We start from the raw sequence: 26,254 nt of genomic DNA on the forward strand, positions 1-26,254 counted from the left end.
TTGGCTGTAAGAGCAGTAGGCAGTGATAGGTAACTACCAGAGGACTTCTGGATAGGAAGGTATTTTCAGGTGTTAAATAACTGAGATTGACAACACCTGTACCTATCAACACAGCACATACAGATATTCTCCTAGGTGATAAAATTTTCTACAACTGCCTGTTTTTATGGAAGTGCCATTTTTCAATTTTTTTTTTTTCACAAATAAATCCACTTTTTTTGAGCCTGCCTCTTAAATTGAGAACCTGCCAAATACTTCCTGACCCCTGCTTGAGGACTACAACACTATTTTCTGATCCAGGCCCCCTGGTTTTTTAGTTTAAAGCCCTGTCCTCCAGAAAGCTGTTTGAAAAGGAAATTTGTTTGGGGTTATGAACAGCTAGTATTGAATTTACACAGCAGTAGCTGAAGAAAATGTTCACTCCCTACAGTTATTTTGTACTCAGAGAATGCTTTCTTTTAAACTGCTTGTGTAAGGATGACTGAGCTCTTTCCACAGCACATCCTTATCGGAACTTAGCCTTCACAACACAGCCAAAACAAACAGAGAGTTTAGTTCCACGTAGTGGTCAGTCTGATGCAACTGTGATACAAAGTTGCAAACAACTCCCGCAAAATTAAGAGGAGAAAGACAACAGATCCTCAGATTTTCTCAGATGTTACAAACCTTCTAAAATGTACTTTCGGCAGGTATTGCAGTATGAATAGTCAATATGAAATATGAATATATTCAGATGAAATATGCATGTATTGGAAGTGGTCCAGACAAAAAAGCCAGACACGAAGAGCATCTGAAATCCTGATGCCCAGTGGAAAATCCAGTATGTTGTCTCTTGCAGGCTTCTGTAAGCTGTGCAGTAGAAACAGACTGGAGGGTATTTGACTTGTCTCTAAAATCACTTCTACTGTGCTGACTGGTGTTCAGTCCCCAGAGGCAAGAGCAATAAGCTCAATGGCTTCTGCAGCACACTCATCAACAGAACTGCTCTCATAGACTGGGAGTGACAAAAAACACCCATGTTTTGGCTACAGCTGCTGCCTATAACCACAGGATAACAACCAACCCAACTTAGCTACAGACTGTTTCAAAACAGCTGCTAAGCCCAGATAAGCAACTCCTCCTAGACAAAAAATATCAGTAAAAATTAGGTTTTTAGGTTTACTGAGAATAAACATTGCACTTGAAGTGACTACTGCAAGTTAATTATGTCTTGTGGAAATTTGTTGGTGTTCTTCGTTGTGCACAAACCTTGCTTCAAACCCAGAAGCCGAACAAAATGGCATGAAGTTGTTTAAGGTGAAAGGAAAACAAGTGCAGAAAATATCTTTCATTCTTTTAGTGGTTTTGGAGTCTGACTGAGACTGGCCAAAGCAGTACATGCTAGGCTCCCAGGTGACCTAAAGAGCTACTACAACTGTTTAATGCCATATTTAAAAAGTTCTTAAACAGGAGCCATGACAGCCAAAACAAAGCCACCTTACTGATCACATAGACATAGCTGGAAACAAGCTGATGAGCAAAACACACACTTCCACTTGATTTGCTATTTCAGAATCAATATCTCTAACGTTCTACTAATTAATAGAAAATGTCAGCAAATGACCACAAAGGATCCCAGAGTTACTCAGCTTCTCCCGTGTCTCTTTGACCTTCCAGACCTGTACCACAATGGGTTTTTGGATGCAGGCACTTGAGCATGACCTGGTTAACATGAAAGTACATTGCATTCAAGCCAATATCTGCTTAACAGCTGCTATGAAGCAATTTCTCTTCTTTCTAGGAATGCAACTTGCTGAGGAAGGGCTCAGTTCTTCTGGCTGACAATGTAATTTTCCCAGGAGCTCCAGATTTCCTTAACTATGTCCGCAAGAGCCCCCATTTCCAATGCACTAACTACCCATCTCATCTGGAATATATGCAAGTGGAAGATGCTATGGAGAAGGCTGTGTTTTTGGGATAAAGAGAGCCATTAATAATCAACTTTTGTTTCAAATGATGTAAATGCAACTGCACAGGTTAACTTGTCCATGCTTTAAAGTTTTTTATTATTATTAATATTTTATTTTTTTTGGAGCCTGTAGTTAAACAAGCGCTAGTGAACTTTTTAGGCGAGGTAGAAATCAAGATCAGGAGTAAGTAGGGTCTGTGCCATTGTTCTACATTAATTCAGCAAACCCAAGGTGATGCACATTGCCCTGCCTTGGCCAACACATCATCAAACAACAGAGTCTGTTATTTTGAGCTCAAGCTTGAACAACCACAGTTTGGGTTTAGGGTGAGGTGGAGAAATACACTGCAGCTTCTGAAAACTTGTGTCCCCAGGCTAAACTCATTAATCATTAGCAGGAGTGGGAAAAAACATCCATGTTGCAAGAAAAGACCATTTCATGTGCCCTATTTTTGCTAAATTACTAGCATGCCTCTTGATGCAGTGAAGGCTCCTCTTGTGAGATCAGATACTTCTTTGCACATTTACTGCAAAAGTTAATCATCTCTATGTGAAAGAGCATGCACTGAAAGAAGACAGACCCATGCAGTGATGAGAAAAACCAGAATTTTGAAAACACAAACAAATAAAATTATTAATCTGCCCATGCAGAGGCAGGGAAAACTGAAGTAGTAAACAGATTAAAATAAACACAGTAACAGACAAGTTTTGTTACTTAACAAAAGGCACAGACTCTTTCCAAAAGAATACAAAACGACATAATATTTGACCTTGAGAAAATGCTGTTTATCCCCTCATTATCCTGTACATACATAGTATGTGCTTTTTAGGGGCAGGGCAAGCTGCTTACTCTGAAGTGCTGTGTATGTTTAAGATGCTGTATAAAAATAAAGGCCAGAGAGAAAGGGTTTTAGCAGGTGGGTCCTGCATGCCCTGGTTAACCTCAGTGCTGTTACACTATGTGAATAGTCTGGGGTGTCATTGAGAAGACTCAAAGCCAAATACCATCTCTAACTCACCTGAACAATGCAGAAATCCAGTGGCATTTCCTAGCATGTCCTGCTGTGATTATGTAAGGCAGACATGGTCACATTTATAAATAAAAAATAAAAAACAATAGAGCAGGGGCATGACTTCCATTTTTTCCAATTAATTCTGTACTGCACCTGAGGCTTTCAGATTTGAAACAGCCACAGAAAGATCCAACAGTTGAAAACCAGAGTTAAAACCAAGGACAACCATTCTTGTCTTTCCCAGTATGAATTCTTTCAAGCCTGTTACGAGTTTCTTCCTTGTATAGCCCACCTTACTACAGTGGTCCCTCCCCTGGCCTGTGTGCTGCAGAAAATCCACCTCCAAGACACCAGTAAGGAGCAGAGGATCACCATGCAGTGTAAAAGAAAACTAGAACAGGCTAAGGTGACGGAGTCAGTTTAGAAATGACCAAGCAAGCCATGGTGACCCAGTCAGCTTGTGAAGTGTGCATTTCATAGGGATAGGAAGGAGAAGGCAACACTATCAGAGTTTTCTAACAAATTAAACTCTCTCATACTGAGAAATACACAAGTTTTCCTGTAGTGGATTAGATTATGCAGAAGCAGCCTCATGTGACTCTGTTGTGCTGTTCTGTGTAGAGCCGACACTGAGTCTAACACTTTCATCTCATACTGCAAGTCAGTGATTAGTTCTGTAACATTGCTCAGCAGCACATCCTCTTGGCATTCAGCTAAACTCAAAGTCATTGGATGAAAGTCCTTCAGGTGGTTGCAAGCGGTTTTTGCAAAATTTGCAATGCGAAATAATCTTCAAGCCCATTTATTGGCATACACAAGTTTCTAGAGCACACTGGAAAGTCTGGATACATATGGTTGACCAGAAAATTTGTCTGTACATCTAAAGCCTCAACTCCAAAGAATCCTCTCGTGTTTAGCCCTAAACACCTTTGCACCCAACAGACATTCCTGTCACAGGAGGGCAAGTCACACAGGCTGACAAGCAAACCAGTCTCAGAAGGATGAGTAAGAGTAAACAGGTAGGTACACTCTTCTGCACTTTACAAGAGAGGATCAGAAAAATGCAATCCTACTGCTCATTAATGGCCAAAATTACTTACTGTTCAAGAGACTGTCAAGAAGATTAGAAAAGGTGGGAACCTGTACAGTTAGCATGGATATTTCAAAAGATGCATCAGTGAAAATGTATTTGTAATAAATGTGGCAAATATTTGACCAGCCACCTTTTCGTACATAAAGGTATTTTAATTCATTGGAAAGCATCTCCTACATGGCAAACTGTAAAAATAAACACAATGTATGTACTATCAGAATATTTGCAGAATTCCATATGTAAGAAAAATTTTTCCACTTCACTACATTTTTGAAATGCTCTTAATTATTGGTGGCAAGGGATGAAAAGAAAAAAGCCTGACTCAGTTTGCATGACTGACAATTAGAAAAAAGGCTTTTGGTCAGTTGAGCAAATATGATCTGGAGTCACTGACACATAAATGTGAAATCTCCCAGGGAGAAAAGGCACTTTTCAAAATAAAGTCACGCTTTGCATTCTGGGAGAAGCAAAAGGCAGACAGTGGATCTTCTAATTAAAACATATTCTAAAAACTTACTGTTACTGCAACATCAGCCTATTCGTTAGAAAACACAACCTATTCTTGCACAAACTGGGTATGGAATGGTGCATGTGGAGCACGTGTTTAAGGAGTGCCCGTGAGAGTGTACCACTGACAGAAAGCTCCCAAGGGGAAGAACTCCCCTAAAACACCACACAGCTTTCTGCAAATTCTCACAGCTCATGTCAGAAATGGATGATCTTACCGACTACTGCTAATTTACATCTATTCCCCAGAAGAAAGCTACTGTCTAGGTTGTCTCACTGATTCAGGGAATACATGGAAGTGAGGTCTGGTTTCTGCCAGAGCCCCTTTGTTACCTCAAAGGGACATGATACTGTCTTTCAAAATATTGAACCAATTCAGTGTAGAAGAAAGAAGAAGGATTTAAGAGGAAGTCAAACCTAGCACTACTGCCTTTTGCGTAACAGCATCCATGGAAGCAATCCTTCCATCAAAATTTACTTGTCTGACTACAGAACAGGCACTGCATGTTGGAGCCACTTCCTCCTCCACTGGCATGAGGAAGTGAAAAGCAGCTCACTGGAGAATTCTGAGCAATGAGTCAAACACTAAATGCAGTGAAGGGAACCTACAGAAACCCCTACAAGAGCAGTAAGAAGGGAGAGACCACTGAGATCCCAACTCTCCCACCCAAGGTGACACCAGCAGGGCAGTGATGTGTCCTTACTTGGCTGAGCAGTCAATCAGGAATCAGTTATAAGGTACCTTAAAAATAGCAGCTATGACTGCTGTGCACACACACACTGAACATAGTACCAGAGTTTCAGTCTTTGCCTCTGTCTCTACAGCTCAGTTAATGACCACGTTGTAAAGCACCTTCCCGCTTCAAAAAATCCCCCATCAACTCGTACCAGAACAAGATCCTGCCACTGCTGTGCTTCAGAGACCTTCAAAATAAGACACTGGGGAAGAGACCCTTGAGGACAGAATATTACCCCAAGACACTGCTGAAACCTGAAACAGATGAGGGCTGTGATATTTCTTGCCCATTGTTACTAGGTTAACCTTTCACCTGCAGGACTCACCACTTCCATTTGCCCAACCTGTGACAAGCTGAAAATAAAATCATTTTGACAGCTGTAAAAGGTCAGTTGTAAAAACAACGTATTTGTTTTAGCTCGGTACCTTACCTACAGTATCTGCCATTCATTACCACATTAGTGCACCCACAAAGGGAAAATCAGATTCCTCCCTGCAGTGGGAGAATGATGACACCAAGGTGCAGGATGCTAAGCCCAGAAGCTCACATGTTATCACAGCACTTGTGAAACTGTATCTTCCAGCTGCAAGAACAGATCCAGAGATGATTTTACAAAACACCTGGGGATGCATTTAGGACATCTGAAATAAGGAGGGAAGGTAAGCTGGAGATGACCTTCCAAGTGCTGTTTGCAAACGTCTGCATGTAAATGAACCTTATAGTGCCGTGAATGGTACAATCAGAAATTCACATATGGCAAACTCTGTTACTGGCAATGATTCATCAATGCTTCACTCACAGAAAACCTGACCTCCATTCTTTCTCTAAGACCTTGCAGAACATTCTGTCACGTTTTGTCAGGCTTCATGAAAGCATGGCGGTGGATATGGTGTGTTCAGGTGTGCCAGTCATTGATCTCACCAACACAGATGAGGCAGTCCTCAAGAGAATGAATCTGTTAATAACTGGCTGTTACCTTAAATAAATGGGTGATTCTTCAGTATCAGAATTTTCTTTCATTCCACAGTACCGAATGTAAATTATTTGGCACATCCTCAAAGTAACAATTCCTCATGTCAACCAAACCTCATACACTGCTACAATTAGTTTTTCTTGCACGCATTTCAGAAATGTGCAATCTTTGTAAAGTTACATGGATTTTATGACTTTATTGGGAAAGGTTAATAACTTCCCAAATGGAAAAGCTATCAGCAAGTTCTGTGCTCACAAACATGCTGGCCCTTGAACAGTGGTGCAGATGTCTTTCCCACAGAAATATGCTTGTATATGAAAAAAGAAAAAAACCCCATGATCTACAGTCCAGGGTCATGCTACAACTGCAGCATATGGCAATGAGTCAAAAATGTTCAGCTTTACTTGTTTATAGGATATTTCAATTGCCCCTCATTACCACTGACCTTTTGCTAACACAGAGCATTGACCTGAGCTAGGGTTGAAGAATCCCTTGCCACACAAAACTGCTGCTGCAAAAGCCAAAGAATATTTGAGATACCTGATATAACAAAAAGATAACCAATGGCACATGTATTCTTTCCAGGCATGGTTTATTGAAAACACACCAAATTGTTATCCTACATACCTGGTTTCTAACAAGCATTCTACTTGTCTGCATTATGGAAAGATCCTATCATAATAATAATAATACATTCTGTCATGGTAACATTTGTTCTATGAAAAGCATAATCCACCTTTTTTTTCCTCTCCATACTTGTAAAATCAAACCATTCTAAGTGTTTCAGTTTATAGTACAGTGTAAATACAATGCAAAATCCCACCAGTCTAAACTACAGAGAGAATGTTGAGCAGTATTACAGAAAACACATTGTTGATTTTTTTTTAAGTTCTCCTACCATGAAAATTTTAAGGCACATGAAGTTACAAACACATTAGCTACTAATTACCAGTAAGCTTCTTAGTCTAGTTATTTTGTTTTTTCTGAACAGTAAGAACCAGATTGGCAGGCCTTGTAGTATCTGCACGATTTTCCTCCTCGCCTTGGACTTCAGATCATCCTACCCTGATGTCTAGACAGAAAACAAAGGCTCATAGTATCTTCCCCTTAAATGCACTAGATTAGTTACTGTACCAGTAAATCAGAGAATTTCTCTGTCAAAGATAAGTTAACACCAGATTTTAGGGGCATCATAACAAAGAAATTTTGCAAGAAACTATGTCTCTATATAAACACCTTCAAAAACTCCACCCCAACAGCACAAACCTGCTGGCTGAAGGTATTGGCACACTGTAGGTTTCACTGAGCCAGCAGTCGCTCAGCAGATGAAGCTATAACCACACTAATGTGCCCATTTGGCTTCTGAAGCTTTGCTTACTTGAGGGTTTGACATGTGCATCTCTCTCACAGGTAGCTGAGCCTATGCTCAACCTTAAGGCAGGTAACAGAAGGTAACTCACCACCTTCAGTCTCATGGAACTGCTCTAGGAGTGAAAACTGCTTTGCCGAGCACAAGGCTTTCCTGCTGGAAAGCATTACTGAAACTGCTCCTCAGAGCTGGCACAAACGTATGACACTGCTGTAACAGACATGCCACCCCTGGCTTTCTTCATGTGTCAGTGACAGCAACTCAGTTCCTAGTACCCAGGTCAGTCCCTTTTGGGACATCTTGGCAACAGAGAGCAGATTTGCTTCCCTGGTAGAAGTGCATTCAGAACCGGAAGGTCTGAGCATGTGAGAGGAGATCTGGGATAGGCAGCAGTTAACGCCAGAAGACACTGAAGATCGGGACCTATGGCTGCCCAAGCTGTTCCCTAGGGAGCATTTCAAGTTGACAACACATCATGAGTTGCATTTATGGCTATACTGCTACTTACATCCACAACAGAACCAAAATGTCCTAAAACCTTGCCTTTTTGCTCTCCTCCTCGGATTCTGCAGACACAGTGACTGACCTGGGAAGCCATAAAGCACAACTGCTCACACACTCAACAGCTAAACTTGATGCTTCTCCAGGGTAGTTGGCACAAATGTTTTTTTCAACTTGTACAGCTCAGTGAAAATGCTTGAGAGATGTGCAAACCACCTTCCTGGGAAGAAAGTTCTGCAGTAATCACATGCTGTCAGAAGTCTCCCTCTCCCATGTTATCTCTGCCCTGACTGGGCCGTCAAATTTCCTTCTCCTCTTTAGGAGGAGTCTTGCAACACCATCACTTCCTTCCACAACCATCCCTCCCACTATAATTTCCGCAGGTAGAAATCTCTTCTACCCCAGCCCCTTGCAGGCAGATTCCCTCCGCTTTCACAGTGGAGCCAACAGGAAAAGAGGAGGTCACATACCTGAGCCCTAAAAAGCACTGCCTGCCCTTTAGCAGGAGACTCCAGACCCTACTGCAGCATTAGTCACACACACTGCCGCTTTCCCTTCTTTACATACAGTCCCTGCTGCCAAAATACAACAATTACGGCTTCATCCACCCACATCCCAGAGCAGCTCAAACAGCTAGTCACACTTGTGCCAACAAGGGGACAGGTGAGGACAGGGGTGGGCACACATTCCACCAGTGAGCTTCTGTCCATAAACAAAAAGGACATTAAATTACCAGACCTGGTTCAAGGTACCCTGCTTTGGACCTCAGCAGGTGGGCTGATAATACAAGGTGATAGTCTCACATCCAAGTCATCCCCCAATCCATTTTCTTTCCTCACCATCCAAACAACAGTTTGTTGCAAAGAAAAAACCCCACAGTAATGTTGAGGATGGGTTATTGCTACATACTTGGGAATTAGTTGTCAATGTACGGCATGGGAAAGGTGGGGGTTTGATGTGTGATTCCCAGGGGAAGCCTTGGCCCATCAACTTGGTATCCAACTTCTTGACATTGCATCCTCTGATTTTCTGCAGCAATAAACCACGCTGTCAGCTCACAACTCTGCTGGCTGCTGTAACATCCCCAGGAAAAAAACAGTCTGCTACGATGACCTGGGCAGCCAGTGCCATCTAACCTGACAAGGATGGTTCATGGTGCAGTGTAAATGCCAAAAAGACTTTTGGGAGAAGTGAGATGGGGTCTGAATCTGCTTCTCAAATATCCTTAGTGGTCTTAGCCCACTAATGACTGAGATCATAGTAGACTCAACCCAGACTCTGAGTGTCCCTGTAGTGTCCCACTAAGAGCCATGGAATAACTAGGATTGGAAGTCATGACCATAATCGGCCCCAGTCTCTTCATTTGCCCCTACCTGTGGTTTTCTCTGTTAACTTCTTGCTGGCTTTGAAATATCTGCACAATAACTAAACCACAAAGTCTTAGCAGAGACGCCTTTCAACAGTCAGGTCTTTATTTTAAGTGAACTTTTGCTCAGACTCCTTTGGTAAATATATGGTTTGAAGTAGATCAGGGACAGACTGACAGCACGGCCCTTCTCTTAACACTGTTCTAATCAGCTACAAAGCAGGTTCCATTGCTAATTACTGAACGTTTTTAAAAAAATCCTTTCATATACAAAAAGAATACACCAAGTACATAACCAAAAGTGATATAAAACTCTTCTGTGTAGCTTGGTTAAAAGGGTCTCCGCGTATTGGCAGAACAAGTATGAAAAGAGCACCATTGATATAATATACAGTCAGACGATGTACCTGGTTTCATTGCCACACTTTTTGTCTACACAGAGAGACGTTGCCCCGACACAGATAGTCACAGGTGCCTCTCTTTGCTTCCCTTGATCCGCTGAGCATCTTTGGCCCAATAGGACTCTCATGCAGGTGAAAAAACAAATCTTTGCTATGTTGATTTGCTCCAAGCAACTTCACCTTCCCCAGGATCCAGAAGTGACACTGCAACGTATGTGGAAGATGAGGGTCAAAAAGGGAGGGTGCGAAGCAGCACACGTATCATCCAAATCACTGACAGCTTCTGGCATCAGTCTTTTTCCCTGAATCAACAAATGCTTCCCTCTCCTGCAAACTACTTTACATGGTTTTGTTAACCTATTCTCTGCACAACAATATATATATATATAGATATATAGACTTTTTTATTTATATATATGTATTCATGTCAAATTTTTAATATACTCAAGAAGATACAAAGCTCTTGGTACTTGCTTTTTTTTTTAAGTTTTAATTTTTTTTTTATAAAAAATGTAATGGTTACTATAACAGTAATATTTTGGGGGCAGTGAGATTGTTGGATACTTCCCCTTTTTAGTTACAAAAGGAACGGCAGGCACTGAAAACTGCAAATGATGTTTGCTAGACTCAAAAATGTGCTTTCCAGTCACACCGTTTTAGGAGCTTGTTTAAAACTAAATGTGGCAATCAAAGAACAGTGGCAACCAAGTAAAATCAGCAAAAGTCCTCTCATGCTGCTACTGAGACATTTGCTTCCTATTCTCATCTGCTGCCCTCTCTTGACCAATGCCTGGAGAAAATCAGTGATCTGAAGTCATTTAGTTCCTGGCATTTCCAGATACCACATTTGCAGAGTATGTTCTCTTGAGGTAAACATTCCCCTACAGAAGGGGGGCCTTGGCATCCTGGAGGAGAGCCGCTGCACATGGGTGATTTTCATGCCAAATGAAATATTCCATCTCAAAACAAAAGCAAAGGAACACAGAAACCATGACAATGATTTTAAAATGCCAAACCAGTTCCCTTTGTGGCATTTTTCATAAGAATCTATAGCCCAAAGCAAACATGGATTCAACACTGAAAAATTTACCATCAAATATAAGTGACAGACCCATCTCAAATTTTATAGCGTGTTCAAAATAAGACATCCTACAAAAAAGCTCCTATTTCCTTCCATGTCTTAACAGCTATGGCAAAAGTAGCTAATCATCATCAATGCAACAATGATACATTTAACATGAAAAAGCTCCTTACTGCAATCTTTGAGAACACGAAAATAAAAAGCCAGCCAACTCCATTTCTCAGCACAGATTTCTGAACCAGGGACACTGAAACCTTCCATAAACTGCTTTTCAATATGTGGAAATAAAACCAGAGACGTTACAGAATTCAAAAGGCAGAAGTATTGTACACCAGATTATAATGATAATATAGCACTGTGATTGATATAGCTTACTCTAAAAGCAGATTATACAGCTTGCATCAATTTTTTCATCCACTCTCCAGTTCATTTAACTAGTGTTTAATAGTTTTTGTTCTGCATTTTCTCCCTTCATTGAAATCCAATAAACCCACTCAACATTCCTGCACTTTCTGTGGGAATAATAAGAAAACCTAAACATTTTTCAGAAAGCTTTCAAAAACGTTAAGAGTCACAGTTCAAAAGAAATCCCCCAAAACAAAAACCAAAACAATGAGCCCCAAACCAGAAAAGTGCTATTCTCCTCATGGCTACACCTACGATATCATTTCAAATATCCCGCAGTTCCTCTCTTGCTGTGAAGCTGCCGCATGACCTGCACTTCTCCAGCTTGGCACCATCCACACGTAAGAGTCACCTAAGAACGCAGCCAGCTACATGGAAGCTTGGATTCTCTTGCTTTTCTTCTTGCAGGAGTGGAGGGAGGGCGGGGGAGGCGGTGGCTGTTTCTGGTGGGAATGTCAGGGAGTTAAGCAGCAGAGTGTCTCGCTGTAAGGCATCGTGCTCCGCTCGGCGATGGCACTCGGGTGGGTTCGCTCCCCACGCCCTCCTGGAACCTGCAGCCCTCCCAGTCTGAATGGCAGTGGTGACTGATGAGATCCTCTGTGTCGATTCAATGTTTGTTTCTCCCCCTCAATTAAAAAAAATGTGGTTGGACTTTAGCCCTGCAAAATAAAGTCAAATCTGATTAATACCAGTGAGTAACATGGCCTTGGTGATCTCCATTACCTCGTGGTAGGACAGTGACTGAAGTGCCAACCTATGCCAACACATGGGTTCCTTGAAGGGTATGTCTGGGAGAAAATAAGCATAGACTTACTTTTTCAAAGGTAGGACCCCACCTGTAGGGCTTCTCTGCTCGGAGCAGAGTGCAGGAGGTGAACAGGCACCACATGCACATTGATGCCAGCCCTGTGCCTGAGCCACCACGGCCGATCACGCAGCACTGAGCGGCCATGGGAGGCCAGTGGTGCCAGGACCTGCTCCGTGACAGCACCTCACAATGCTGAAAGGCTCCTCTGGGCAGGTGCTTCCAACCCAGAAACAATCTGCCAACACCTGGCATTTCTACTAGACTGAAAGGAAGGAGGGGGAAAAAATATCCAACACCACCACCCAAAAACATCCAGGAGTTTTCTCTCCCACTAATGCAAGGGATTTCCGTGTAGAATTATGGGGGTGGATGATGGTTCACGGTTTGGAATTTGGGCCTTTAAAGTCTGTTGCCCACTCTGATGGGAAAGTTGCTCAGTGCCTTCATGACAGTCACTAAAATTTTCCTTAATCATAGCCAGGGGCACAACACCTGCTGTTCCAAACATAGCATCCTCTGACGGAGTGCCAGAAGGTATCATTGGGGTAACTCGAGCAAGACAGCAGGACACAGATGAGCAGTGGCAGGAGCAAAGAAAGGCCAGTGACATTACCGAGGAGCTTGGCACGTGGCAAAGGCAGACAACTAGAACACAACAAAAAGGCACCTTTCTTTAGTGATACACGAAAAAAAAAAAGAAAATGAGAAGTGGGAGCTGTGGGTCACTGTTTATTGTGTAACCAATATCATCTCTCCTTGCAAAGTAACTTGTGTACAGTCAGCAGCTTTCCTGCTGTAATTCGTGGGAACCTCAGGGGACATCCAAAAATAGTCAAGGATATGTTTTTTCTTAAGTCTCAGGCTAATCCTTATAATGAGCATAGAGGGAGAAAAATGGTTGGAAGCAGGAACACACTACTCAAATTCATTCCCATGGCCTAACAGCAGAAATATTTCACATTTCAGCTGACAAGCAATCATTCAGAATATTAACTTTCTGCCTGGTTATTTGACAGGTTATTTTTTAATCAAACAGTGGTGTTTGATTGTATTTCATTAAAGATACACTGAATAATATAAACACCACCTTTTTTTTTCCAAATGCATTTTCATATATCTGTAAGTTAGCAGTTAGATTTGAAGAGATTCCACAGCTATACAGATCATGCACAAGAGAAAGTTATTCACTAGCCCCAATTACCATTAAAAGGACCTACCATGCATGCAAATTAGACCCAGGAGTCAACAGGCTGGGGTTTAATGTCACGGGCATCCACCAGATTCACCGAAGCCCTGTTACTCCTGTTAATGTTTTTCCTATTTGTGTCATTCTGCAGCACAGGGTGAGGAGTTAAAGCAAAACAGAGCGTATTAATCAAACAAAACCACCAAACAAGTCAGCTTAAAGTAGCACAAGGGAAAATTAGTGGTAGAGAAAGAAACAAGATCAGCAAAGGCACAATACTGACAAAAGCATCTGCAACAGCCAAAATGCCACACTCCCCTGGATTCCCACCCTCCCCTGAGCTTTCATATGGCTCACAAGCCACAACTCCCACAGCCACATTTGTGTTTGGCAGCACAGGGAGGAAGAGCAGCAGCTGCTCAGCTCTGCCCCAGGTCAGGGCAGGGCTGTGCACACCTTTGTTGTGTAGAACAGCCTGGATTCAGGCTACCCCCGGGTATTCAGAACCAAGAGGCAGCACAGGCTGTGGGTCAAACACTGTTGAAGTGAAATGGTTTTTCTCTCTCTCTCATAAAAGCAAAACAGCCACTTGCTGAACTCTGGTTGTGCTTCACTTCAGTAATACACTGGAGTTAGGGCTGCTTGATGTGATTCTGAGGGTTGTATTGGACCACTTCAATGTATTTTCAGTGGCAAAAGTAACAAGTACTTGTTAATTTTCCTACGTTAGCCTATTTTCCTCAAAAAGACATTTTCTGCCAAGCTCCTATTGATCAACATTCTTATATAACTTACTGCATCCATTCCTGCTGCATCCTTGCAAAATGTACTGGAACTGTGATGAGGGAATTAGAAAGCTTATTTGATTGATACTGGCTCAAGCAGGGGCATCTCTTGCCAATTGGAGGAAGGGGACACATTGTAAGACTTCAGTAATCAGCTTAAAAGAAGTCCAGGCAGATTGAAGCCACTCTCCAGGGTGTACCTTCATGGAAAGGCAGAACACAGCAGGAAATGCCTGACTAGGCAAGTTATAACAGGCAGGCTGGTGCAGCAGGACATCTTCCTTGTTCACCATCTACGGAAGTGTTTTCTCCAGATCACATTTTTTTATTTCCCTTGTTCGATGATGGTGGGTTTGCCTTTCAACTGACTGAAGTTTAACTGTTTCCACTCAACATGAATCACCTGGATTTTCTGGTATTATCAACAGTGTGCTAAAGGTTATTAAGGACAGCCTTCTGCACACTAGCAATAGTGTCTCCTACCACTGACTCTTACTTCAATGAATTCTCCTTTTCCTTCTCAAAATTACTCCCCCAGGTGAAAACCCAAGCTTGGTTTTAGGCCAGGGAGAACTGGTGGCCACAACATTAACAGACTTTTTAAAAGGTCACTGAAAAGGTACAGCAATGCAACAGAAATTACACAGAGCCTACTGAGCCACATTCGCACACAGCCCACAATACAAAAAGCCTTGTGGAGTAAGAATTATCTTTAATTATAAAGTTGTCTAAATTTGTATTTAGAAGGCACACACATAATTGTGCATGTCTCTTCTTCCCTCTCCATCTCCCTGACCCATGGCTGTGGTCCACCGTCAGGACTGTGAATGAGTGTTGCAGAAATGAGTACTGTTCACCACACTGCTGGACATGGACACACAAGATCACACCTATTTCTCGTGATGAAGACAATAAAGCAGCATGACAATCTGAAGAGACTTGTCAGAACCAAGTCTGAGCACAGTTACACAGCTCAGGGCCAGGGAATGCTGCCTGGACAAGGGCGACAGAACAAACACTTTCTGTTTTTACAGCCTCATCCATTTACAAGAGTACAGCAACTACCTGCATTTGCTCCTGCACTGGAAAGCGTCATTTTGTTTTTATTTCTAGCTAGCCAAGTGCTAAATTACAAAATAATGCCTTTATGTGAAATAAGAAAAGGCCCTTTACAGCCCCCTGGTGAGTAACTACCCTGTGTTTCTGACTGAGGACACTCGATTCCTCTCTTCCCAAGGCACTAACTAGCACTCAGCAGTAAGAGGGAGCTCACTTTTAAAGGTTCCTTCTCAGAGGCATCCCCTGTGTCATCACTGGTCTTGTACTTGCGCTCCTTGTCCCGGTGGTCGATGGTGGAATATCCATCTGAGGAGAAAGAACAGGACAGTCAGGCATGAAGTACAACCAAGAACAGAAACAGAGCTGATGTAAGCAGAATTCTTCAGCAAAGGAAAACAAACCACCACAACCCAAAGATGCTGGCAGCCTGCTTCTCACGTGCTCCAGCTCTGAAATTTCATTTTTACCAGCTAAAAACAAACAGAGAAGCCTTCTTTTTATAGCACTGCCAGATGCTGGCACTCATTAGCAAACAGCACTGTTTTCATCCCAGCCTGCTGCACTTTTTAGTGTGCCCAAGGAAAGCAGCAAGTTGTCATCTCATGCCCTGTGGCTAATGAGCTCCAAATTCAGCCCAAATCCCGTGTTCCTTGCTTAGCAGCCTGATTAATTGGCTGTGTTCATTCTCTGAATGCTCTGCAGCCTGTTCCCACTTTTCCTGAGCCTGACTACTAGCAGGACACGACAATAATTTGGAAGAGTCCCCATCAGAGCACTGACAAAGAGGGCCTGTCGAGTTGGAAGAAATCTCAGTGCAAACCCTGCTGTGCTTGGGCTGTCTTTCATTACGAAGCAGCACCTGTTGGTGCCTTTTCTCCTGACAACTAAGGAGGAGCATGAAAGCGTGATGAACACAAGGAAGGAAACTGTGAGAGGGTTTTATAAAGAAATGGCTATAATTACTTCAGAACCTCTGCTTTGAATCATTGTCAGACAATGCAAAACTTAATTTATTTTTGTGATGCATCAAATTTCCCTCATTATCAGTGACAAATAGATCCTCGCCTGCTCTGCTTTGACAGCTTTGTAACCTGGAGTTAATGACGCCCGAGTTTATAGCTCCCTGTAGGCTTTTGTTTTCTCCTATGTAATTGAGGGATCATTAATGCTTTTTTTGTCCTGACAAACTGTGTTTTTAGAATACCACAAAAAGTTTTACATAAACTATCAAAATGCTCCTCTCTCGGTTTTTTACTTGCCTGTAACAGGCCATTAAGGAGAAGTGAGTGATGTATTTGTGGGGTTCCCATGGCACTGTTTGCCCACATGACAACTGCACACACAGCCAGGTCAGATTGAGAAGAGCTGCAGTGTTCTGCATACCTCAAACCCAAGTGCACACAGACCTGCCAACAAGCCCCTGAGGCAGGATGTATTTATGACATCAAGGGCAGTAGGAGATGATTTAACCACGCTGACCAAAAATAACTAAAGAATTCTGGAGTTATACATGTAGTTCAGAGATCATAAAGCATGGAAATATTTGCTACACAGCACTTAACTTACACTTGTTGACAATCAAGATGCCTGATATTCTTAGCTATTCCTTTTGAACAAAAAAAAAAAAAAAGAAAACCAGCTGCACCCAGCTACCCAGCCAGCACTTGTGGAGGAACTCACAACTGGTAATTCTCTTTCAAATGACAGGCATGAACACTGCTAGCAGGCTGTGTCCTGATCTACAGATTCATCATTTATTTAGGACAAAATACTTCACAAGAGTATGTATTAAGTGATGGAAAAACAGAAAATCAAACTTGCAGCAACTGGGTGGTAGCTTTTTACAATCTCATGGTAACTGTACTCACAAGGATGTAATAGATCACTTGGCATTTTTTAGTGCCATTATCATGGGTGATCCACAAACATTTCTAAAAGGGATTGCCAAGACACAAAGGAAACCTTTAAACTACCCCCAGAAAGCAACAACCACTAAGTGAAGGATGGCAGCTGTGGTATTTCCCAGGGAGCAAGGTTATTAGCAAAGACTGTAATCATAAAAAATAAAAAAGAAAACCAGATCTTTAATACCACTAAAAAATTAAAACCCCCATGCTTAGACAGGACACATCAGCAAGATTTTTGCACTGGCAGTAATCTGCCAACAAAGAACACTCAAGAACTTTGCTCTTTGTATCTAAATTCCAACACATTTTGTATTTCATCCTGCAGGCCCCTGGACTGCACACAGACCAGCACTGGTGGCTCACGTGTCCAAAACCCACACACTGTGTTATGCCTGTCAAGATAAGCAGCAGCTGAGATAGGAAGTTCATGATTTGATCAAATGAAATGAGAAATATCTTGAAGGAGGCTGCATCAGAGAAGTAACACCTCACTGCCCCGAGAACGATGGCTCTGCAACGAAGTCAGAAATACTGCTTCTCCCGTGTTTCAGATTCATTCTAAGAAGCGACCAGAATTAATTGCTTCTGTGGCATAAAGAAGATCTATACATATCTTGCTGCTCCAAGGTATGAGTGCATCATTTTGACTTAATACAATCCCTTGTATAGACAAAAGTTACATTGGTCAATAGAGGAATATCCCGTCCTTGGCTTGTTCTCTCTCTCAGCTTCCTGCTTATTGTCATCTCTATTGCTTCTCTATCTCCCACTCACTCTAGAGCAACATTTTTATGCCACCACAAATTACAGGACCAAATAAATGCCTGCCAGTGTCAGTCCATCTGTGTCCTCACACAGCTCTCAAGTTAAAAATACCAAACCTCTAGACCCATCAAAGAGCAGGAAGAGGAGGAAAAAGGAAAAGTCATGCCTGAAGATGGGCATGGAAGACAGCGGCATCTGAACTCTGTCTCTGGTCTGAACAATTTCACCTCCCAGGTGCTCCTGAGTGACTGCAGGTTAACTGAGGCACACACAGAATTTTGGAGGATGTGGCATAGACTGGAGATCACAGCTCTGCTGCCTCTGCAGACAGCTGAGGGTCAGGGTCCCAGGCACAGGGTGACAGTGAGCACTGCTGCTCTCCAGCCTGCCTGGAGCTGGGAATGCCTGACAGACCTCTGCATCCCATGGTAAACTGTGATAGAGGTTTTCCTCTATCTCCCAGCACACCCACACCCTACCCAGGCTGTTCCACTGTCCCCGACAACAGTGATCTGACTGGTCTAGTACTGCCAGTTGATGGGGAGTGCATCCTTCTGCCTCCCTAAACACTGATAGCAAAGTGATTTCCTCTGTTGAGAAGGATGACCCCCACATCATTAGCAAACAAACTGAGACAGCACCAGCAGTTTTCTTTTTGTGATGTTGAAGAAGAGCCAATGTGGGTTAACAGGAAAGGCCCAGGCACCAGGACAGCCTGAAAACTGGTGAGAAGAATCCACAGAGGAGAGGCAGACAGGTGGGGATGTTCTGGAACCATCAGTCCTGTACTCTGCAAGGGATGAACACTGGGCTGGAAGGACGTGGCTGATGTACGGGCAACTCTAACCTGTGTGGCATGGAAATCCATGGAATTCTGCACTGGCCCACTATAACAATGTTTAAGACAATTACAGTTCAGTACCAAGGCAGTATAGCAGAAAGGTTAACTATGCAACTTGGAAGCATCTGAATTAAATGAAATAAACGCAAAGCTGGAGACAGGGAAGAATTCTCTAAATTAATATAAAGTGAATTTAAAGCAGAAAGATCTTAGAGCAAGTGAAGTCACAAAAAGAAGACAAGGGAAAAATAAGCAACTGAAACCAGGGCATACAACTTTCTGGAAAAAAAACAACTGGGATGCAGGAAAACTTTCTCTGGTACTCTATCATGCATTTTCTTGGCAAACCAAATTTCTTGGTCTTTTCTGGAGGCTCTGGTGTGGAGCATATGGGGATATAACCGAACTGTTTACTGGAAGCACAAACCCAGAGACTGTATGCTGGTGTTCTGCTCCATGTATCTACCAGTTCATTCCAGAGTGGAAAAAGAACAAAAACTCCAGAACACAACAATCCATAATGAAGTTAAAACCAGAAAATACAGTCCAGAGCAGCCTTCTCATGTTAGTATACCCATAAGATAAAAAACATGCAGCATTGGAAGAGCCTGAAGAGATGAAACTTTATTCCAGTTCCCTGGAATTAAGGATAGTGAATGGGATAAATTAAGTTAGTCTCCTTTCAGCTGACCTCTGAAACAGCACAAAGTTATAGTCATATTGGAAGGAAAAGGCACTCAAGAGCTGGGATCAGGAAAACTTGAGAGATTTCATCTTCTAAAGGTGATTAAAAAATTGGAGAACAGCACGGCCCAGAGAATCTGCCTGATGCTCTACACACGCTGTAAATTTGCATTTCGTTTTGTAGTCAGGGCTGTACCAATAACTCCTGAGAGCAGAAGGCAGCAATTAATACTGAGACTATAAACAATCAGCACTGCCCATTCTGCAGCACCTGCCAGCACACAGCTATTCCTGCCAGGCAATCCTCTCTGAAGAGATTTTCTTCCATTGTGAGAACAAATGTTTCAGTGTTCCCTAAGGCAAAATACATATGGACAGTTGATTCATGGCAGGTGGCATCTCATTTTTCCAAGAATATAAAACGTAATAGATACCTGTTATTTTACTTTCTGAACATGCTTGGCTTTTTCTTGGCTCTAACTTGCTATTTTATTTAGCTACAATCACTAATAGCAGTATATCAAACTGTTTGATCTAGAGGCATTAATATAGGTATATTTAAATAAAAATAACATCAACTGGAAGGAGTAAAGCAAATTCTCAAGGGACCACACAGCAACTTTATCTACCTTGGTGAAGAAAAAAAAAACCCTCTAGAAGTTTAACACTACAGAGCTTATCAGTCTCAAAGCACATCCCTGACAGTCAGTGGTGGTTCTCACTCTACAGGAAAAACCAGGCTCATTTAGATGCAGGTAAATGGAAAGCAGAGCCATGAATATCACACATACAAACTTATTTTTGGTTTTACCTACAAAAGCAAAGGCAGAACAGATTTAAACACAATGCATTGAAGTAAATTTTCAACTCTTTTTTTTTTTTTTTCCTTCTGAATCCCAGAGACTTCCAGATCTGTAACAGAGAATGCAGCTGCCTCAGGGGCCAAAGAGCAGAATGAAAGCTGGGTCATTGTATTTCCAGTATATGTATAAAGTAGTGAAGAAATTGGTGTGCACACTCTACATGCATACAAAGAAAAAAAAGAAAAAAAAAAGGACGACCAATCTTTTGTGAGGTAATGCTCTGTTTTTAAATGTCAGCTTTATCCATCTGAAATAATATCTCCTAGAGAAATAGCTGAACTTTCCTGTGAGCGACAGTGTGCTCTATTGGAACAGACAGAGTTTGATCTATGACTGAATTTACCTGGGCCAAGTTCATCCATAGGTATCATATCACGACTCCCAGACTTCTCATTATCTAGAAAACAGAAGCATTGGAACAACTTGAGTTACATTTACTTTTCCCAAAACTTGGTAGTTTTGAATTAGTCACAGAACCAGAGAGGTCCATAAAGGATGAACGCAGAGATTATTGTAAAAAAATTCCCAAACTATTCAACTGTTATCCATTCAGAAAGGGAAGTCTGAATCAAATTCCCCACAGAGCACACATAATCCATGTATTTTCTGCTTTGGCCCTGTAATATAGAACTTTCTCTCTCGAACAGAAACCACAGTTCTGCTTTGGACTACCTACAACTATTAACAGGTTTCTCTTTGGTCTCTCCAGAATAAAAGAAAATAAGTAAGGGTGCGGCTTCTCATGGCACACAAGCCAATCCAGCAGCCTGCTGAGCCAACAGAAAACTAATCCAAAAAGAAAACAAGTTTCTTGTCACATCAGCAAAGCGATCCAAATCATCCTCCGTCTGCATAACGTGCCAGGTTTGATCAAAGACAGGGAAGGTGGAAACAGGCAGGGCGGTGCAGGGTTGTTGTTTCTGCCATAACCTGCAGTTAAACCAGAGAAAGTGCACCAGGCAAACCCTGCTCTTAGCAACCAGAGCCAGACTCAGAGACACAGCCATCATGGTGAAGTCAAAGCTGGTGCTACAGTGGTGCTGGTGTGGCTGTGCCTCATGAAAAAGCAGAGATAGGATTAGCTGGAGCTTGAATAAACTAATTCCAATTAAAAACCCCCGCATGGTGGAGGAAGAGGCTGTGCCAAAATGGGCACATTTATTTAAAAAAGGGAAAGACTCCAATACAGAGTAGGGGTAAGGTCAACCCCACTTCCAGGAAGATTTAACTGATAATGCTGCATCCAAGTTGAGAAAACAGTATCAGTAGTGTACATTTTGTAAGGGAAGAAATACTATCCATCTCCAGGTGATAAGGACTGGTTGAGACTGTGGGGTAAAAATCACCACATGAATAGTGCATTTTTACCCCCTCGTGCTGTAACACAGTCATGGCAAATCTAGAAAACAAGTACAGCACTATATGAGAAGTGATAAAGAGCAGAACTGACCTTGACTTTTATCCACCAGAGGCAAAGTGCTGTCGTCGTAGCCAGACCTGCCAGCAGTACCTTTGGAGCCCTTTGGAGCTGCAGAAACAGACTACGAGACAAAAACCACAAAAATACCGAATTTCTACTCATGGAAACTGAACAATAAAAATAAATGAATCAACAGCAGGAAGAGAGATTATAGAATGCTGCTAAGCCCCCCTTCTGTTGATAATATGGAACTGGAGTATTTTTTATTTTCATATAGATTTGATGAAAATGTTTCCTCCCTGTTATCTCAATGGCAGCACTGGTGCTCTGTAAAATGAACAAAACCCTTCCACAAGAAAAGGTGAGGAGGCTGCATGTCAAGCAGAGGTGGCTGCCCTAGGCTGCAGTACAGAATGTTTCAAATGAGACACAACTAAGACAAGACATGCTAATTCTTCCTCCAGTAAATTGGGGCATTTGGCCTGTACAGGATGGCAAACTCCCCAAACCTAAAGAGCCACGTTCCACAGACCACAGCAAAGCACAGCCAGCAACTTCATGCAGGATGGCGTGACTGAGTAAGGTACAATCCATTGTGCTCTCACCTGGAAGAACAGAAGTGAAAACTAAAATCTACAGACTGCAATATTAGCCTAAGTAAGGACACCTTCCACTTAGGCCTTTCCAGAACTAATTTAAGATCCAGCACCTTTACCTGGAAGTGTGACTTGTTCCACCCGTCCTTCTGAAGGGCATTTCGTAGTTCTTTATAGCTCCAGATCATCTGAAGAATGTGAGATGCTGCTTTTGTTTCTCTGGGAGATTGGCTATTTGCAAGATAAAATTACAGCTTAAGTAAAAAACAATGTCAGACTATTTGTATGTTAACACCTAATACTCCATACTGCTATTATTTGAACCTGTAAGTTATGGGATATATGTGAAATCATTCAGTGACTTCTTCATATCTATAGGTATTTGCTGACAAAAACAGAAATCAAAATGTTATGGATTTTGCACATTTCTGTGTTTTCACGCATATTGCTGGACAAGCACTGAGGCCAGGGTGACCCTTTTGTCTTGCAGCTGTCATTAACAAAGAACAGATAGATTCCATCCTTCCTGGATTTATTCAGGGGAAAAAAAAACCCAAACAAAAAAACTATTCTAAGCCACTTTTCAAACCTTCACCCCAATGTACACATATTCCTCACAATTCAGTGAAATTTCTCCATTGTTTAAAATACCTTGCACAGTAATTTTGGTCAGCAAAAAAAACAAGCTGTTTTTAAATGGAAAATGAGATTCCTTACTAAGTCAGTACACAGACACCTTTTATAATATAAAACAGGCCTAGGTTTTTGGTGGCTCTCATATTTCGTAACAATACAACCCAAGAAAGCTACTTCAGCCACTCTCCCAAAGGTTTGCAGCAAACACACCTACAATGTCTAACGGGCTGAACTACACAAAACGAAGTTTCCTCTACAGCAGTCAGAACACAGTTTTTAAACTGAAGAAAATTTGTCACTTCTAATTACCACCACCAGCCCTTTGGCCAGAACAATTACTGCACATCATTAACCATTTCACTTGAAAGAAACAGATTTCATCACTGGCATTCTAGTAGTGAAACACTGCCACAGAAAAAAAGCCTCCCAAACTAAAACCAAAGATCATGGCTTCACTGCAAATGCTGCCTGGTAAACGTATACATGGTGCTAAGATGTCTCTGACAAGGAGAGAGCACGTCTTAACATGACTGAAGTGACTCATCAATTAACCTTTTTCATCAAGTAAACCTTTTAAAGGTGCTGCTTGTTTTTACTTTGTATATATTAACTGCTGAAATTATGGCTCTGAAATGTTGGGATGTTCCAATACCTTCACAAAGCAAAAGCTGCTGTTCATAGTGACATTTTCATGTTTGCAAGGAGTTCTTATGCGTTTTGCTTTCAACTGTCACTTACCTTGACTTGCTGATAGCTACCAGCTTCTGAATGCCCTGTGTCTGGATCAGAGACCTTGCATTTTCTGAGCTGTCAGTAATGATTTCATGGATGGTATTCAACACTGCAACCACTGTATCCTCTTCCAGGTTCTTTGCAGATCTCTGCTGCCTGCTGGGCAAATTTCTTACCAGCTCACCCATGGCATAACTACCTACATAAGGGGAAGAGATACCATTAGGCAGCCCTAATAATCATTTCAGCTTTCGATCCTGAATGATTAAAGCCAATGGTGTTTGCTGTGTCAGAAAAACCCTTATAATGTATGTGTTTTAAACCTCAAGACTGTAACTTCACAGGGTATTTATCATTCATTATTTCAAGGTGACTGACAGCTGATAAAGCTAAGATAAAGTCCTTCATCATGGATTCTGAAAGGTATTGAGGGGGGAAAAAAGCCAGTTTTACTTAGAATTTTACAGCCAGCATCTATCATATTTTGCAAAGCCTGAGGCAAAAAAGCATCCGGTAGCTGCTGCTAATGCCACGTATTCATGGTAATACACGCACACGGTTTACTCAACTTAGCCTTGTAATAGGCCTTCTGGGGCCAGGTGTGCAACCATGCATTTATTAACCTTCCCCAACAAAGGTAAGAGTATTTCCTCCTGGGTGCAGTTAGCCTTCTCCATGTATAGTACTGGAGAAAAAACCAGGGAATCTGGACTTTATCATTCCCAGGTATCCATCTGCACCATTTGCCTGGCTACACCTCTGAACTATAAAAATTAGAACCTGAAATATTAAGGTAGAATCCCACCTTGCTAGTTGCCAGTATCAAGTTCAGTGATGGTCCCAAACATGTGACCAGTATTTCCTGGCCTGACAAGGTTACAGTTTAAACAAATACCTTAGTTAAATACAGAAGTCATCTAGAGGAAAACTCATCTCAGCTGAATCTTTCAAGATTCCTGCTTATGGGCAGCTGAATGTTATTTACCACTTTGGATAGGAGCTAGAGCAGTGCTGAACACCAACTTGAAGAATATTAAGTTGTTTAGTGTCCAACTTCTCAAGTACCCACCAGGCAAAAGATGAGAAAGGAAGCAAAAAAATGAAAGGTACAACTTTAGAGCTCCCTGCACTTCCCCAGGTTAGCTCAGCATGCCAAAAGCCACACTCCCACTCTAACTGGAATAGCAGGCAGGCCTAAGGAGCAACACCTCTGTGACGTGTGACTATGAGCACAAGTCCCATGCTAGCCAGGGCTAAGGAAAACACAAGAAACCTCTTAACCTATCCAGCCCTCTGCACATCTACACACACTCCTCTCCTGCAAAAACCTACACCTAATGTTACTCCCAAGTTAGAGATTTCCCTCAAGCCACACCTTGAGTGGGCTGGAAATACATTCTGAGCTGACGGTCCCCCACTTTGTGGCTACAGCGTAATCCCAGATAGCCTGGATGGAAACTGCAGAGAGAACGAATCCTCAGCCCAAGGGACAGAAAACGTGAGGTCTCTCAAGGCTCTCAAAGATCCCAGCCTAGTTAGAAAAGTTCAGAAGATACCTATGAGATCTTTATTGCGACGATCCATGGAAAGGTTTCTCAGGGCGATGGACACAGCCCTCACAACCTTGTCTGAGTCGGACTGGAGCAGCTCCACGAGCACTGGCAGCCCCCTCTCCTTCCGCACCGTCGCACGGATGTACGTGGACCACTGATCAGGACACACGAGGGAAAAGAAACAACAGCAAGCACTGTGAGTTCATATACCTGCCCCTTCCTTGCCCCTGGCATTTCTTTTGGTGCTGTAACCCATTTTTTTCTCTGCAAAGACTAGTTATGTTGTGCGTGCTGATATATTGCATTGCCCTAACCCATCATTCAACTTCACCAAGCACCAAGGAAGAAAGGATGTACAAGTTCATCCTACAGCTAAGCCAGCTTCTGGGGAAAGAGTGCAGCAACAGAAGGAAGGAGCATCATCTGCCAGCATCTGTTCTGTACACACCTTGGTGTGAAAACACATCCCTCTGGATTAGGAAAAGAAGAGGTCAGAAGGAAGAAACAGTAAAGCATCTAAAGCATCTGTTATCTTCCTCCCCCTCCAATTTCATGCTTTTATTCTGTTTCATGATTGTTTTTAAAATAAGCCTGTATTATTTAAAATAAGCTGTACTCAAGGCAGCTGTGAAACACCGCCCTGCCAACCCTCACGCTGCTGATCAGTCCCACTTTGCTGAGCGGTTCTAGAAGTGATCAGGCAAATCTTTGAGAGAACTGCCTGATTAGTGCTGGGGATGCTTCACAGAGGGTATCAGAGGACACTGGAGTGCAGTTTCCTCAACAAACACTCAATCCAACAAATTAAGTATTCAGGACACCTAACTATCTAATACCAGGCTTTTCTGAATGGACAAAACAATGGTTAAGTGCTTGAAGTGGTAAAGGTTGCTCATGGTTAAATTTTCATGAGCTCAGTGCCACTTCCACTATGTAAACTGGTCCAGGAGATGCAAAACATCTTCAGTAAGCAAATGGAAATAATTTCCTTAACATTCCCACCTCCCTTTTTAAAGGGGACACAA

General features: G+C 42.2%; 2 protein-coding genes across 20 annotated transcripts in view; one reads left to right on the forward strand and one right to left on the reverse strand.

Annotated features, from left to right (window-relative positions):
• The window catches only part of COMT (catechol-O-methyltransferase), a 37,714-nt gene extending 20,145 nt beyond the window's left edge, over positions 1 to 17,569 (forward strand). For 8 of the 9 annotated variants that reach the window (XM_042034739.1, XM_042034740.1, XM_042034745.1 and 5 more), the window contains one exon: positions 1,781 to 4,274. In XM_042034739.1, the coding sequence (XP_041890673.1) occupies positions 1,781 to 1,960 (180 nt within the window). In that variant the 3' untranslated portion in view covers positions 1,961 to 4,274. Of the gene's footprint in view, positions 1 to 1,780; positions 4,275 to 17,464 lie in introns of those variants that run through there. The other variant, XM_042034748.1, reaches the window with a different exon arrangement.
• The window catches only part of ARVCF (ARVCF delta catenin family member), a 259,648-nt gene continuing 240,240 nt past the window's right edge, over positions 6,847 to 26,254 (reverse strand). For 10 of the 11 annotated variants that reach the window (XM_042034727.1, XM_042034729.1, XM_042034728.1 and 7 more), the window contains 8 exons: positions 25,233 to 25,383; positions 23,683 to 23,875; positions 22,428 to 22,539; positions 21,743 to 21,833; positions 20,636 to 20,689; positions 15,447 to 15,538; positions 13,420 to 13,533; positions 6,847 to 12,053 (listed from right to left, as the gene is read on the reverse strand). In XM_042034727.1, the coding sequence (XP_041890661.1) occupies positions 13,432 to 13,533; positions 15,447 to 15,538; positions 20,636 to 20,689; positions 21,743 to 21,833; positions 22,428 to 22,539; positions 23,683 to 23,875; positions 25,233 to 25,383 (795 nt within the window). In that variant the 3' untranslated portion in view covers positions 6,847 to 12,053; positions 13,420 to 13,431. The remainder of the gene's footprint in view (positions 12,054 to 13,419; positions 13,534 to 15,446; positions 15,539 to 20,635; positions 20,690 to 21,742; positions 21,834 to 22,427; positions 22,540 to 23,682; positions 23,876 to 25,232; positions 25,384 to 26,254) is intronic. The other variant, XM_042034732.1, reaches the window with a different exon arrangement.

Source organism: Corvus kubaryi, unplaced genomic scaffold, assembly GCF_017639235.1.
Source record: "Corvus kubaryi isolate FWS band 111438036 unplaced genomic scaffold, C.kubaryi_AGA036_p1.0 37382, whole genome shotgun sequence".
Taxonomy (NCBI): Eukaryota; Metazoa; Chordata; class Aves; order Passeriformes; family Corvidae; genus Corvus; species Corvus kubaryi.